This window comes from Chiloscyllium plagiosum, chromosome 3, assembly GCF_004010195.1.
Source record: "Chiloscyllium plagiosum isolate BGI_BamShark_2017 chromosome 3, ASM401019v2, whole genome shotgun sequence".
Taxonomy (NCBI): Eukaryota; Metazoa; Chordata; class Chondrichthyes; order Orectolobiformes; family Hemiscylliidae; genus Chiloscyllium; species Chiloscyllium plagiosum.
The window spans coordinates 109180201-109196662 of record NC_057712.1 but is presented as its reverse complement, the minus strand read 5'-3'; the positions used below and the strand labels follow the sequence as shown (position 1 = coordinate 109196662).

At 41.2% G+C, this 16462-nt stretch overlaps 1 protein-coding gene across 5 annotated transcripts in view; it reads right to left on the bottom strand.

Annotated features, from left to right (window-relative positions):
* Positions 1-209: 209 nt before the first annotated feature.
* The window catches only part of prdm1a (PR domain containing 1a, with ZNF domain), a 93580-nt gene continuing 77327 nt past the window's right edge, over positions 210-16462 (bottom strand). For all 5 annotated transcript variants that reach the window (XM_043687036.1, XM_043687038.1, XM_043687039.1 and 2 more), the window contains 4 exons: positions 14806-14877; positions 5099-6231; positions 4424-4552; positions 210-2243 (listed from right to left, as the gene is read on the bottom strand). In XM_043687036.1, the coding sequence (XP_043542971.1) occupies positions 1662-2243; positions 4424-4552; positions 5099-6231; positions 14806-14877 (1916 nt within the window). In that variant the 3' untranslated portion in view covers positions 210-1661. The remainder of the gene's footprint in view (positions 2244-4423; positions 4553-5098; positions 6232-14805; positions 14878-16462) is intronic.

The window sequence follows — 16462 nt, the reverse complement described above, 5'->3', positions numbered from 1 at the left end:
AAAATTACCTCAGAATCACCTCTCCCAATCACAGTAGAGTTATAGAACCATGTATTTGAAATGTGCCTCATCTGCAGGGACAACCACAAAATTAATGATCTTGAGAGTGGGAGATCTGAATCCCAAAGGAAAATCGATGACAAGCCGGAACAGTGAATTTCTTAAAAATGTTTTCTTAAGAGTCAGTTAGAATCATCACTTGAGTTAAGTGAGCATTTATATTTTAATTTACACTTTGACATGTTGCACATAAATAACATTGTAAATCAGAATGTAAACACAGAATGAAGTTTTCTAACAGAAATAAGCAAAAGCTCAAAAGGCTCCAAAACACCTTGTCGCTTTGGTCAAAGAAGAAATTTAAATTAATATAAAATGCAAACAAATTTTTAAAAAAATTAACCCCACTGTCAGCAAACTTTCCAGACAGGTTTCTGCTACATTCACCGGAACTGAGTCCACAGCAGAGTCCAGACAACACGAGGTACCGTGCAACTATAGCACAGAGTTCTCGGTTAAAACTCAAAACCAAACACAACACAGAAGCATTACAGTTAAAAAGGAATAAAGTGTATCCAGTGATAAGAGTAGTGATGCTTTGGTTTGCATTAAACCAGTCAACACAAAAACAAATTAGGTCAGTTCAGTTCCTCACACCTCGCCCAAACTCGCTGGTTTACTGCTGCGAGGACTCTGGCCAGAAACTTCTTGTATGGAAAAAAGACAAGTCCGTCTTTGATTTTAATTTATGGTCTCTGATTTAGAGTTTTCTTTTGGTGGGGGGGTTTAAAAAAAACACAATTATTGCTGCTACATTACCAGTAAGCAAGAAATAACAAATCTATCCAGTTTACGTTCTGTTTGATCCCTGCAGCACTGGACACACAATGAGGTAGCTGTTGTTCAGCTTTACAATCTCATTCACAATTCAGTGAAAACAGAGATAACTGAGGAACAAGATTTGGGGATAATGATAGACAGAGATGGAGAGGTAGGGAGAAAGATGGGAAGGAGGAGGAGGAAACAGAAAGAGAGGTGGAAGGAAAGAGAAAATACGAGAGCAAGTGAGATAAAAGTTTAGAACAGGATACAAGAGTTAAAAATCTATAAAACTTCCTGCTTTGGCAATACACCATATTGCAACAGTATTATGCAAAACCATTTCAGAATGCCCCAATGTAAGTGACGGGTCTTTCTCTTTCCCCATTATGATCTTGTTAAAAGTTTTAAGAATAAAAATGCAGTTTAAAGTATCTACAAAGAATGGCAACAGATAAGATAAAAATAAAACATTTCATTATTGAATTACAATGATTAACTTGGTCATTGTAAACATTATTTTTAGGTATTGTTTAACAAAGTAAATTGTGTAATAAATTATTTGACTATTCCTGAAAAAATAATTCTCCTTAAAATGATTGTCTTTAAGGTTTTTCCTTTAATAGGCATGTCATAGTTCTGCCAAATACTTTCTTTAAGATGCCCTGAGTTGAATCGAGACATGCCCTGTCTTGAGGTGTTGATGGGGATGGGAATTGGGTTTGGGGTCAGCTCTGATGTTAAATCAGTCAAGTCTATCCTGCAGCACCTGCATATATATCTATGTACATTCAAATGCTGCAGGCACCTCATCTCGTTAGGTCAGAGAAACTTGCATCTCTCTAGTTACATGGATCGATGTGTTCAACTGTTTCTTGCTTGACTTTTACGGGCACGAGAGGTAGAGGGCTACCACGAGACATTTTCAGGACTGGAGTCTCCAAGTTCTCGTACAGGTTGCAGCCAGAGGAGAGGAGGTTGTTGCCCAGGTTCCTCTGAAAAGGGTTCTTTAGACTGGCTTCTTCCATCTCTCTCCTGAGCATGCTGAAGATCTGCTTCTCGATCGCTGATTCCATGTCATCGCTGTGCCCCAAGTCATCGAGCTTGTCCGCATTGTCACTGATGTCAAACTTGTTGATCTCCTCGTTTAGGCGGTTCAGGTCCTCCAGGGATCGCCCAGCACCCGGGGCAATAGGGCAGTTTCCTTTGAGGTGCGCCTTCAGACTGCAATGGTGAATATAGGTCTTGTGGCACTGCAGGCATTTGTGAGGACGCTCCCTTGTGTGCAGGCGTTTGTGCAGCTTGAGATGAACAAACTGTGTGAATTTTGCCGGGCACAGTTTGCACTGGTAAGGTTTCTCACCCGAGTGTAACCGTAGGTGGGTCTTCAGGTTGCTGGTGCTACTGAAACGTTTATGGCAAACCTGCACAGTGAGACAAGAAAGGAGAATTCTCAGCAGACTCATTCTCAAACTAACTTCCTGCAAATAAACCAAACTCAGTATTTATGATTAAACCTGACGATCTGGCTGCATTCAGTTTCTGGATGGTAACCTTATAAACTTGCTGCACAAGGATGACTGTTGTATTGTACACAACCATAAATGGTAATGTTGTAATTGGGTCAGCAGCTTTATTCAGTGAGTACCAGAGATACCCTGAACAGGTATGACCAAGGTTCATGACCTAGGCATTCTTTCAAGGGATATGGGGAGGACACATTTATTGCCCATCCTGAATTGCAATTGAGCAGGTGGTGTTGAGCTATCTTCTTGAATCACTGTACTGTAAATATTGCAACAGCAACTACAGTATTGTTAGGGACGGAGTTCCAGGATTTTGACCCAGTGTCAGTGACATTGCAATTTAGGATGCCATGTCCCTAGAAGGGAAACTTGATGGTGGTTCCTATACATCTGCTCCCTTTGTCCTACCAGGTGGTAGAGGTCAGAGGTTTGAAACACTTTTTTAAATGAGTCCTGAGTTGCTGGAGTACATATTGTGTAAGATACACAGTGAGTATCTATGGTGGAGAGAATAAATGTTGAGGTTTAGGGGATGGGATGTGAATCAAGCTCTTAATGGGATCAAACTTCTTGAAACTGCATGATCTGGGCAAGTGGGATTCCATCATATTTTTGACTGGTACCTTGTGGATGGTGGACAGGATTTGGGGAGTTAAGACGTGAGTTACCCACTGCAGAAATCACAGCCTCTGTCTGCTCTTGTGACCACAGTATTTGTTTGGCTGGTCCGAAAGATGTTGTCGGTAGTGGGGGATTCAGTGATGGTACAACAATTAAATGTCAAGGGGAGATGGTTAAATTCTAGTGGGTCGGAGATGGGTGCTGCCTGGCACTTGTGTTGCAGGACTGCCACTTGCCACTTATCAGAACAAGCCGAGATGTTATTCTGGACAGAACGTGCTTCAGCTTTTGAGGAGCTGCGGATGGCACTGAAGATTGTACAATTATTAGTGAACATCCCCATATGTGACCTTATGATGAAGGGAAGGTCATTGATGAAGCAGTTCAAGTGGTTTGGTCCTAGGACATTACCCTGGTGTTGCAGAGATGTGCTGGGACTGAGGTGAAGTCACTGAGTAGTGTGAGGAGGATCAGTTGATGGGCAACAATTGGTCTAAGGGGTCCAGGTGTAGCAAAGAGTGAATGTCCTACTCCCCAGATTCCTACCCTTTCTGAAATGTGGGGGTCATCTTCCATTATCACACAAACTGCTGACTCTAATTACCTTGCCCAAATTCCTCACAAATTGGACTTGGAGTCAGATAGGAAAGGACTGTTCACTCCTATGAAGCACAACCCCCAAAACAAAATAAATTTTAATACACAACAAAGCCACCTTTTCCCCAAGGTTGATGAATTATGAGAGATCAGTGGTTCCATTAAACCTCAGATTTTTGGCTTCATTGAAAAACTAATGCTAATTAATCTTGCTGCTTCCTCATAGACCCAACCCACTGCTACTTACTATATGTCACTAATTTCCTATTCACATCTTCATCGGGGACAAGAGACAGACTGGATCAGAGACAAAAAACCACCGAGCCCAATGATTCAATCCTGCACAGTAAAGGCCTTCAGTTTTGTTCGCTGTTTCCCTGTTAACTGCTGATGCTTCGACCTATCTTCATGAAATGATGACCTTCTGTGGGTGACTTACACACTAATTATCACTAAGAACAGAAGCACAATTGGCAGAGAGTGGGATGGCTCTTATATGCCCTTAAAACGTCACCGCCCTTATTGTCAGGAACAGCACAAATAGCAATAATCTCAGTGCATTATGAAAGTGACTGTCAATGCAACGCAACAGATTAACCATTATGGACTTTGAAAATGTGCGAAATACAACAAAGACACCATCATATCTGGCACCTCAATGATCTATCAGCAATGTGAACTAAAAATAAACTTCAGCAATTTCCTAATATTGAAATTTTTGCACTAAGCACACTGCATTAAATTAGCAGGAGTCTAGAAAGATTAGCGTTGATTTACTGCACAATAATTCTGAACATTTCAGCAGAATATTTTAGATTTTAGAAGTATTTTTAATTACATTAATAGAACCCTCTTCTTACCTGACATTCATGTGGCTTTTCTCCAGTATGAACTAAATAGTGCTTCTGTAGGTGTGCTAGCTGTGTGAAACCTTTATTGCAGGTCTGACACTTAAATGGTCTTTCCCCACTATGTACTCTCAAGTGGACCTGGAAAGAAATAATAAATTCTCTACTTACAACCCTTCTCACCATTTGATATCATATAGCACAGTGAACAGTTCAGATTTAAGAAAAGACATCTTTTGCAAGAATGTAAAATCTATTAAGGAAATCATTGAGGGAGAAATTGGTCCACACTGGAAGCAAACTAGAAGTTGAATTTTCACTGCACATAACGTCATTTTCAAAATATTGGAAAATAAAAAAGCTGACGCTGTGAAAAATTGAATGGTGATTTTCTAAGTGCTTCCTTTATGAACAGGTGTAATTTCACCGTTAAAATTTTATTTAAAATGGTAACTATTTAAAGGCACAGGACAGTATAACTATAAATAATTACTTTTGCCACCCCTGTTTCAATGTAGGAGATGGAGCAACCAATTTATGCACAGCAAGCTCACACAAATGGCAGTGAAATAATTTATTTTGTCAACCATTGTTGGTCAAGGGATAAATTGTCCAAGACACTGCAGCATGCCATTTTACCTCTCAGGTAGGTTTTCTCAGCAGAATAATCTTTTAAGAAATAAATACCTTGAGATTTGATAGCTGTCCAAAGGTCTTATAGCAGACATTGCACTCATACTTGATCTTCCCATTTTGCTTCTTTAGAGGATATGGAAGTGTTTTGTAACCAGTAAGACTTCGCTTTGGTTTGATGAGATTCATGGCTTCTTCACTGCTGCTACTGGTGCTGCTGACCAGGCCAGCTGAGGTAGGTTTGGGTTGCATTAAATGTTCAGAATAGGAGGCAGCCGTGCCAGCTGTCGGAGAACCGTTGCAGGGGCTTGTAGGCCTGTCTTTCAAACTGGCAGCAGAGCCAGCGATTGAAAAGGCACTTTTCCTCGCTGGTATGAGAAAGTCTTTCTGCTGCTCAGGAAGCAGAAGTCTTCGGGCTCCTTCGGGATGTAACGCACTGGGAAGGACTGTCTGGTTGAATAGGTGCTGGGGCAAGCCCCCATTTCCTAAAAGACTGCTGTACAAAGGGTACATTTTGGGAAGAAGGCTGAAGCTGTTCACACCATTGATGCCACTGAGGCCCGGGAAGCTGTTCAAACCATTGCAACCAACTGGGTAATGAGGTAACAAGAACCTGGAATACTGAGTGTTTACTGGATTATAGGAATGCAAGAAGGCTGGAGGCAGATGGCCAGGAGGAGGGTAGGCTGTGAAGGAGCTCAATCCTTCTCGGTTGTAAGGTCCACTCAAGTAAGGAAAGGCCTGTTTGTGTTCCTGAGTCGAAGGTGTCAGAGAGGAAATATGGGAGTCCGGACTGCTGTGGGGAGTTGAGCTTTTCAAACTTTGGTCTGGGCTGCTTCTAGACGACGGACTGGAGGTAAGTGAAGGCTGGATCGGAGAGTGTTTGACATAACCATGCCTCTCGATCCCAAAAACAGGACTAGGTTTCAAGTAGTCATCTGCAATGTGAGGTCTGACTGGGTACACAACACGAGGGAAGAAGGTACGTTCTGGGCTGTGCTTTTTGTTGATGTCCTGCATTTCTTTTCCCGGAGCCGCCAGCGGTTGGATTGCTTGTACTTGGTTCTTTTCCTTCATCGTGTTTCCCTCACCACTTTGACTTTTGTGCATCACATTGTCACTCTTCACTCTGTCGGCCAGGTCGCTTGCATACCTTTTTTCCTTTGGTCTTTGTTCTGTAGCAGAAGCTGGGCAAGGGAGAAAAAGAACAAAAAAATCAGGAAATGAATCATTTAAAAAAGAACATTTCTCAGCATTTCGCATATGTGTTTAAATAAAAGGGAAGAGAGTAGACTATCAGAGGAATTGGACACTGAGCAGCTCTTTGATTTAACAAACTTGTTAACAGGAAGTGGTGATTCTTTTTACTGATGTTGTACAATATGATCACCAGTACACTTTCACTATCCTCGATGTCTGAGCTAAATATAAAAGTCCTGCCCTTATCATGTCCGCATGTTAAAGGTTGCCACACAATGGTTCTACCTGTGCCAAGCCAAATGCTTACTGTGTTTTTTTAAGGGGACTACTTAACAAACACTAGAAACAATTGGTGCAATCTTCCTCACTGCCAGGAGCAATCTGAATCAATGAGTTCAGATGATACCAACATACAAGAGACTGGTTTGTAAAGCATCCATTTATCCCTGAGATAATGAGCCAGATTCCTGGTAATGAGGAGGGAACCTCAGCCCTGTCTCCTCATAAATGACCTTTTCATATGCTACTTCTGTTCTGGGTGAGGTGGCCCACTGGCCCTAAGCATGTTGAATGTGGCCATTGAGTTGGGTAGAGCTGACCTATGTTGATTGAAGGCCCATCTTGGTCCTCTGGGACGCTGTTTCAGTTGTACTAAAGGCCCTCTAGCCTTTGCCATCACATCACTGATCACCCCCAGCCATTCCCCTGTTCCCTCCATTTTTCCATGTGACTTTCATGTCCCACTTGGATGTGCAGGAGCCGGTGTTGGACTGGGGGTGGACAAAGTTAAAAATCACACAACGCCAGGTTTCAGTCCAGCAGGTTTATTTGGAAGCACTAGCTTTCAGAGCGCTGCTCCTTCATCCGGTGGTTGTGAAGCAGGATCATAAGACACAGAATTTATAACAAAAGATTACAGTGTCATGCAACTGAAATGATATACAGAGGAACCTCGATTACCCAAAGAACCATGGGCGGGGAGTATTTCGCTTGGTTAATCGAATTCCGGATAATCGAATGCCGGATAACATAGTTTAGCCGAGCATTGGGACCTTACGATCTTGCCGGATAATCCGATAATTGGATAATTGAATATCAGATAACCGAGGTTCCTCTATATTGAGCAAATCTAGATTGCTGTTAAGCCTTTCCTCTTTCAAATGGGTCACAGGTTTCGGTTCATTAACTAAAACCTGCAACCCATTCTAAAAGGTGAAAGTCTTAACAGCAATCTAGGTTTGTTCAACATATCATTTCAGTTGCATGACACTGTAATCTTTTGCTATAAATTCTGTGTCCTATGGTCCTGCTCCACAGCTACCTGATGAAGGAGCAGCACTCTGAAAGCTAGTGCTTCCAAATAAACCTGTTGGACTATAACCTGGTGTTGTGTAATTTTTAACTTTGTCCCTCTTGGAGTTTAGCCAAGCAGATTACTGAAGTGATCTGTAGAAACAGATGTTTTGCCATTTTTTTTCTGTTGATGCAATGAAGTGGCTAGTTGAATCAATAATACCATCATCTGTATTGGGTGAGCTAGAGAATGGAGGATGAAAGAATCATAGTGATAATGGGAATCATATGGGAGCATGAAGAGTAATGTGGGAGCATGGTAAGATCTATGAAGCTTACCTTTCAAAAGGTACTGGCATCAAGATTATGGTTAAACATCCTCTGTGACATCATTAGTGACAAAAACTTGAATAGTTAGCCAGACTGCACATAAGTATGTATGTGGCAGTGAAGAAGGCTTTTGGTACACTGGCCTTCATCAGTCAACACTGAGTACAGTGCGTTGTACAGGACATTGGTGAGGCTGTACTTGGAGTACTGCGGTCAGTTTTGGTCACCTTGCTATCAGAAGGATGTTATTAAACTAGAAAGACTGCAGAAGAAATTTTCAAGACTGTAGCCAAAACTCAAGGGATTGAGTTATAGGGAGAGGTTGGTCAAGCTAGGACTTTTTTCTTTCGAGCGTAGGAGACTGAGGGAGGACCTTATAGAAGTGTATAAGATCACGAGAGGCATAAATAGGGTGAATGCACTCAGTCACTTTCCCAGGGTTGGGAAATCGAGGACTAGAGGGCATCGGTTTAAAGTAATGGGGAATGAATAAAAAGGGAACCTGAGGGGCAACGTTTTTTATCCAGAGAGTGGTACACAAAAGGAATGAGCTGCCATCGGAGGTGGTTGAAGCAGGTACAACTTTTAAAAGGCATTTGGACAGGTACATGGATAGGAAAGGTTTAGAGGGATATGGGCCAAGTGTAGGGAAATGGGATAGTATGAATGGATATTTTTGTCGACATGGATCAGTTTGGGCTGAAGGGCCTGTTTCCATACTGTAGGACTCTATGACTTATGAATATGAAACATTGTTTTTAAAAGATCCTTTACTCTGATGATTACACAAGAAAAAGAAAAACCCGCATTGATATCACATTTTAAAAGTGGCTCAGAGCATTTCTAATACTCTAAAAGGTGAGCTCAGTAACAAAGTGGAAGAACAAAGATGTCCAGGGAAGCAGATATGAAGATTTTTCTATATAGAAGAGTAGGGAAATCTGTCAAAATCTTTGCTTGATGCAAAATGGCATTGAATTTAAAAAACAGGAAGGAGTAGTGAAATAAAGATGCAGAAATGCGGGAAATACACAGCAGTGCGTGTGGAGGGGGAAGCCATTTCAGATTAGTGACAATCCATCAGAGCTGTGAAAGGTTAAAAGATGCAGCATATTTCATGCAAACACAGAGGCAGGGAAGAGGGGACTGGGGGAAAAGAGCTAAAAGGGAAAATTTGAAGGCAGGAATGATAAAGTGATAATAGTGCAGGGAAAAGGAAGAAGGTAATGGGAGACCAAAGATGTGTTGAAAGGAGGCAACAGCAAAATAACTACCAACAGCTGCTGTTCAAATACTGATGCAATGATTACTATGTGGAATTGTTCAACCTGATGGTGGATCCAGAAGAAACAAAGTGCCCAATTAAAATGAACACCATTTGGCATTCTTGTAACAGTGTAAAATGTCATGAACAGAGAGACAGTGTGCAACTTTGGCAGAGGATTAAAATGACAGATGACCACAAGATCAGAAACTCTCTTGTGGGCTGACCAAGACAATTACCCAAACTCCATCTGGTCTCCTCAATGTAGATAAGACCAAACTGTAAAGGCGTAGCAAAGAATCACTAATATAATACCGCAAAGAACAGATTATTAGTGCCAGTATTATGAAAGGTTGTAAACATTGGAACAGTGAAAGCTAACAGAGACCTAACAGAAACTTTGAACATTATGAGAGATTTTAACAGGATCAATAGAGAAGAATCATTTCCATTTTAGCTTCTATCAAGATATTAATTGATGACTATCACCATAAGGGTGAAAGGATGAATTAACAGATTTTTTTTTTAAATGGAAGAATGATTTTGGCAAACCAAGGTGGACTTTAGGATATTTTTAAAACAACCACACTAAGTATATGAACAGGGATGAACATAAAATAAAATGAAGAAATAACATTGGAGTAAATCAGAAGGATGGGCTTGGTAGAGTTTGTTGGATGAAACAAGATTACCATCTTCTGTACTGGTTGTTTCTCTGACTCTACACAATGAGGTTTTCTAAAGTGCACTCACTAATCTAGACAAAAGCAGCAGGCATTTTACACAACAGACCAGCATTAGTGTGAAGGTTCCTATCGTACAAGAGTGTACGAATCTGATAATGCTGTGGAGTGCCTTAAGCCTTGCCCAATATAATGTTGTTATATGGACTTGGCTGGGAGAACAATTCTCCCTGGGTCTCTTCATTGTTCCTGTAACAATGTGCATCACATCAGTATAATCTGCACATATTTGTTATCAGTGCAGTAAACCTGGTGAGTAGTGCTATGGAGCACCCACACAACATTACCCTAATCCGATTTTGTTGATTGGGAGAACATTCCTTAGATTCCTTTAGAGCTTGTCTAATGTCTAGATGACCCACCTAAAGAGAGATAGACATAGCCTCATCCAAAAAAAGCATTTATGTAGCACTCCCCAGAACCTCTCAGAAGTGAAGAGATTAACCTAGATATATCTGGGTCTGGAGTTCTGTTGTAACTAATACCATTTCCTTTGGAGAGGGGAGTTCCTACACTGGACCAAGCTGACAGAAGCAGATCAGTACGGCCAACAAGTCTGTCTCTTTTATATAAATCAGAGCTGTTCCAGTGTTTGATAAAGCAAATATTATTGTCTTGATAAAATGAACATTCTTGAGGTCATGGGCAAGGAAAGTCTCTCTAGTCAAGTCTGTATGTCACTGCAATAAACAACTCAACCATTCAGTAAAAAGGAAGGACTGGACGAATGGTATGGGGTAGCATGGTGGCTCAGTGGTTAGCATTGCTGCCTCACAGCGCCAGTGACCTGGGTTCAATTGCAGCCTCAGGCAACTCTCTGTGCGGAGTTTGCACATTCTCTCCGTGTCTGCTAGGGTTTCGTCTGGGTTGCTCTGGTTTCCTCCCACAATCCAAAGATGTGCAGGTTAGGTGAATTGGCCGTGCTAAATTGCCCATAGTGTTCAGGAATGTGTAGGTTAGGTGCATTAGTCGGAGGTAAATATAGGATAATAGGTAGGGAAAGGGTCGGGTGGGATACTCTTTGGAGGGACAGTGTGGACTTGTTGGGCCGAAGGGCCTGCTTTCACACTGTACGGTTTCTTTGCTGGCTCCCTACACTTTAAATACTGTACTCCACAATCAACGGATATGGGGAAAGAATAGAGGACTTAAAGTCAAGCTGATTTGCTTTTGCGAAGAGCCAGCATGGACCACTGAGGGATGAATGGCTTCCTTCTATACTGTGACCATAATAGAATTCTGTGCTTCATGTACAGATGTGGTCAACTCTAAGCTGTAATGTGAACTCCACTATTGCTGAAAAAACTGCTGTCCAGGCCTCAGGACTCTATAGTTAATGTGCCTGCACTGAACCAAGTTTGATCAGATGAGCTTCACACATTCAGTTTTTCTTTTTGTTGGATAAATTCCTGCACCGGGAGATAGGAAAACAAGCAGCTCATTCCCGAGGTGTTTTCTTTCCGTGTGATGTTTACAGTCCTGGCAGTCCTTTTCCATCAATACCTAACCTGTCACAGTCACCTGTTTAAGTGAGGACACACGTCCCAGCTGCCATTTAACTTGACATCCCTAAGCTGTCAGACAAAGTGCTTTTGGAAGCCAGGATAAGTGTGCTTAAATTTCAGGCATAATGATGGACGACCGCTGTATTATAGCACTCAATGCCTCTCCACACTGCCAACCCTAAACAAACAGCAGTGAGTGGACAATATAGGCAAGGTGCTGATAGTAACCACTGATAGCACGATCTGGCTTCCTTGGGCCACTAGACAAAAATAAATAGAAGGTTATCGAGGAGATACCTATCTCTCAAAGAGGGCTTGGCAGGCAGGAAGTTCAAGTAGTCATTGAACTTTTCTCAGTCACTGCACCGGAAAGTAAACTGTCAGTGAACCCCAGAGCGAGCCAAATGGCGGGGGAGGTGGTGGGGGGGGAGGTGTGGAGTAGGGGGAAAACAACTCATTAAAGTACGGGATCTCTTTGGCGAGATAGACTAACAGAGCAAGAGGATCACGGCATGTTTCATTTCACTGGAACTTTGTGTCAATACGGTGCAGTCTTCCTGCAACTGTCCTTAAAGGTACAGTTTTAGTTTTGAGAAATCAGGCACAAAGTAAAGCGTTACCATGACAACAGATGTGCAGAGTTAATCTGTCCAGCCATTTCCTCTTCAAATACATGCAATTGTCATTCTTTGAAAAAAAAAGAAGAAACCCACAACAAATTTGGAGAATATAGACCGACCCCTGGAGTTCATGGGCCCATCAGTTTTCAGACCACCCTATTTCGTTTTTTCACTCAGTCACTCACAGAATGTGCGCTTCAGGACAGCATATTATTGCCCGGGGGGGAGTTAAGGGGTAATCACATTGCTGTGGATCTGGAGCCACATTCAGACCAGACCAGACCAGCTAAGGATGGCAGTTTCTTTCCCTACAGGACATTAGTGAACCAGTTGTGTTTCTCTGACAATCGACCACCATCTCACCATCAGACTCTTAACTTATATTGAATTCAATTTTCTCCATGTGCCGTGGCAAGATTCAAACACAGGTCCCCAGAACATTACCTGGGTCTCTGGATTAAAGGACTAGTGATAATAGCACTAGGCCGTCAGCTGCCCAGGGGTGTAAATAACAAAGTGATGGATCAAAGGGCAGGAATATTCCTAGCAGATTCCTCCTTCACATTAATCTGTGGAACAGACATTTCTAACTGGTCAATGTAAACATTTTGCAGAATTCTTTATCTCAAACGCAGCATGCGTTCAAAATCTTTGCTGTACTTTGACATCAAGATTGGTTTATGTCCCTCTCCTTGCCACTCTAACCCACTTTCCTGAATATCAGGTAACTCTCCTTTAGAGGAAATAGCTGCAGGGCAAGAGGATTGCAGTAACGCAAACAGTTAAAGTTGCAATTGTAGAAAGGATCAGTTGGTCTCAAAGGCACACGCTTGTGGGCGGGGAATGCCTCTGACACGAAAGTATGATTGTGCACACATCACACTGTACATCTTAATTCTGCTGAATCACTTTTGATACTAAATTAAGGAACAACTGGGTGGGCCACACACTCAGTTCTGAAGAACAAAATAAAAAGGCACATATTCAAAAGTAGAGTAGCCCACAGGAGATTAGATGCCGGGGGATTACTTACTCCTGGCTTGTTTGACAAACAAGAACTGAATGGAACAGTAATAAAAGTACAAGTAACTTGTAAATAGGGACTGCTGCAATCCTCTTATCTGCAGTTAAAGAATGCCTTCATGCATCTACTCCTAAGGTTGCAGGATGTGATCAACATACATTTGGCACTTCTATCCTGGAAAGAAGCAGTAAATAAAAAGTTTCCAATGTTTCATTTACAGAAAACAAAGATGTATCACCCTGCTATCTGGTTTCAGTCAACCACATCCTGAATATTCCTTATGTTGTCTAGTAAAATAGATAGAATGCTGGACATGGAGACTAATGAAGGGGGTGAAGTAGGGGTGTAGAAACATTGTACAGAGTGGAAATCAAAAATTTACTAACATCTCTCAGACATCACTTCCACAATCAGAAACTAGTCATGAAAACCCAACCTCAAACAGGGCACCAACAAGCATTTGTTTGAAAAATCTCCAAATGATTCTTTTCTTAAGAACTTTCTTGATGAGTCCCTGATGAAGAGAACGGTGATTCAGCTGCACACTGTCAGTGCACTACATTGTTTAGCAAAAGCAGAATCACAGAATCATTGCATCATCGAAGGAGGCCATTTGGCCCATCAGGTCTGCATCAACTCTTTAGGGTAATACAAAAACAAAGTCTCTTAGTGAGATTAGTCTGCAGAATAAATTCTGTGCAGACAAATGAGTTTTCAATTGATTTGCATGTGTTTATCAGCGATCAACAAATTATTGTGAAAACTATATTTTTGTGATAATGATAGTATTTAAAACAGCCATCTTAGCTCGTTTGTTCAAAAAGATGATGGTTTGTTTTTGCTTTAATGATTGATTTACAACTGTTCAATTTGACACCATTGCCAACATCAACCAAAATGGGTATGAAAACCAAAGAAATTAACTCTAAAATGTTCTAAAAATATAAATGCCACATTCCTGTTAGGTGCTGTATCAGATCAGACACAAACTATAATTTTTTAAAAAATCATTAATGGGACGAGGGCGTCGGTGTCTAGGCAACATTTATTGCTCATCCCTAATTGTTCAGAGGGCAGTTAAGAGTCAACTACATTGTTGTAGGTCTGGAATCACATGTAGGCCAGACCAGGTAAGAATGGCAGATTTCCTTCCCTAAAGGACCTTAGTGAACCAGAGGGGATTTTCCTGACAATTAGCAATGGATTTATAGATTCTTAATTCCAGAGATTTATTGAATTCAAATTCCACCATCTGCTGTGGCAGCATTTGAGCCCAAGTCTCTAGAACGTTACCTTGGTCTCTGAATTAACATTCCAGCAATAATGCCACTAGGCCATCAACTCCCCATATTTAGAGATCTACAATATAAGCAATGTGCTGCTGGATTGGAAAAACTATAATTAATCCCAATTCAAAAATTAGCAATCATAAAAAAACTTGCACCTCCTCAAAGAATGTTGCAATGAGACATATGCCAATTAAGGAGGAACTGAACTTGCTGGTACATATTATAATAGTAGGAAATGATGCATTGAACAGCTAAAAGTGATTAAATATTAAATAGAACAAACCTTCATGAAAATTAGCAATTCATAAATTGCTACTTATGATGTTCTATACTCATTCCCTGTTTGAGCTTATATATTTAGGCTTTGAAGGATAGAACATCCAAAAACATTCCCATTTATGGAATATTGTAAGGGGCTGTTCTGCAATAAAAGGTCACCAAAGCCAACTTTCATAGTTTTATCTTCCTCTAAACAATTATAACTTGTCCTTACCATCAGGCTGGTCTCCTGATCTGTGCTGCCATTTTCCCTGAAGTTCCTCCCTTCGAGGCAGGTCAATGCACTCTGGAAATGTGGAATTAAAAAGAAAATTGAGGTCAACCTTAACAGAAATAAATATTTAAGACCATAAGAAATAGAAACGGGAGTCGGCCATTTGGCCCCTCCAGCATGCTCCGCCATTCAATAAGGTCATGGCTGATCTGACATTTCTCACGACCACTTTCCTGGATTTTCCCATAATCCTTGATTCCCTACTGATCGAGTTCTCAGCTTTAAATATACACAAGTTCTCTGCCCCCACAGGTCCAAAGTCCCACCACCCTGAGAGAAGAAATTCCTCCTCATCTCAGTTTTAAATTGGTGCCCTTTTATTCTGAGATGATGCCCTCTGGTCTTAGACTCTCGCAGGAGGGGAAATAGCTCATTTGCAGCAACATGTTTCATCCAATCCCTACAAAAATTAAAGCCTAGTTTCCCTCTGTACATTGGTAATGAATAGTTTGGGGCTGATTTCTTCTGTATCTAATGTGGTTTGTCCCTGGTTGAGATGTTGCTGTTGAAGGAAGTTTGCAGAGCACCAGACAAACCACTGCCAGGCCCCTAAAACAAACCTTTGTTGAAACCCCCAAAGAGATTAGCAACAATTAATGCTTCACATCAGTGTCAGAGAATGGGACTGATTGGTGCAGCGGCTTCCCCATGAAGCTCTTCCATGAGTTTGTCGTAGACTAGGAACAGAGAGACCCACAGAACACCCACCTCAGCATGTCACCAACAAAAACTTTCAAAGCAAAAATCAAAATAAAATAAAAACTGAAAGGTGTTGTGAGTTTTCAAAATTGTGCATTTGAAGAATGTCATTTCAAATGTTTTTTTTTAAACTAAGTATTTTATTTATTTTTCCTTGGAATTACATTCACTCTATAACTTGCTTCACCTGGATAGAGCATGTTAGTAAGATAAGCTAAGTTCATACAGAAAGCTACGCTTAAACCCTCCCACTTCTTAATCATGTTACTTTTACACTTTGATTAATTATTTCTTAAGCCAAAACATAAAAATAAGAGATATAAAATTTATTTGAATGGATGAAAAGTTCCCTTTGTACACAGTGTGTATGCGCCTAGGGAAGGATCCAGGCATCTGAAACAAACACATGACTATTTAACTATCCTTATGAAGGTTCTTTGGTCCCACTGCATGTTTTACTCTCAGGATACTGTTAGAGGTTCAACATTTGCAATGTTTTCCCTGTTGATTCAGTGTCAATTGGCATTGATTTCTCTGCAGCAATGACCTGCTCAAGTTGAATCCAATCACGAGCAGAGTCTGACAAAACTCAGTGAGGGAGCTGGCAGGGCATGTTTAGAGGATTACTGACCATTATTGACCAACTGGAAACAGTAATCCACGGTAAGGACAACTACTGCCAGACCAACAGCATGCTGGTGACCAGGAGCAGAGGTCGGAAGGTTGTGAGAATTTGTGGGGCCTTCACACTTGGCAATAGACACCACTTCTTTAAAAGGGAGATGAGAAACCTGGCATTGTTTAAGAACACAAAAAAAATCCAACTGCAACAGCCACAAGTTGTTTGGTACTTTTAAAGCTCTCTTTCTCTGTCTCTGTCTCTCTCTCTCTCTCTCTC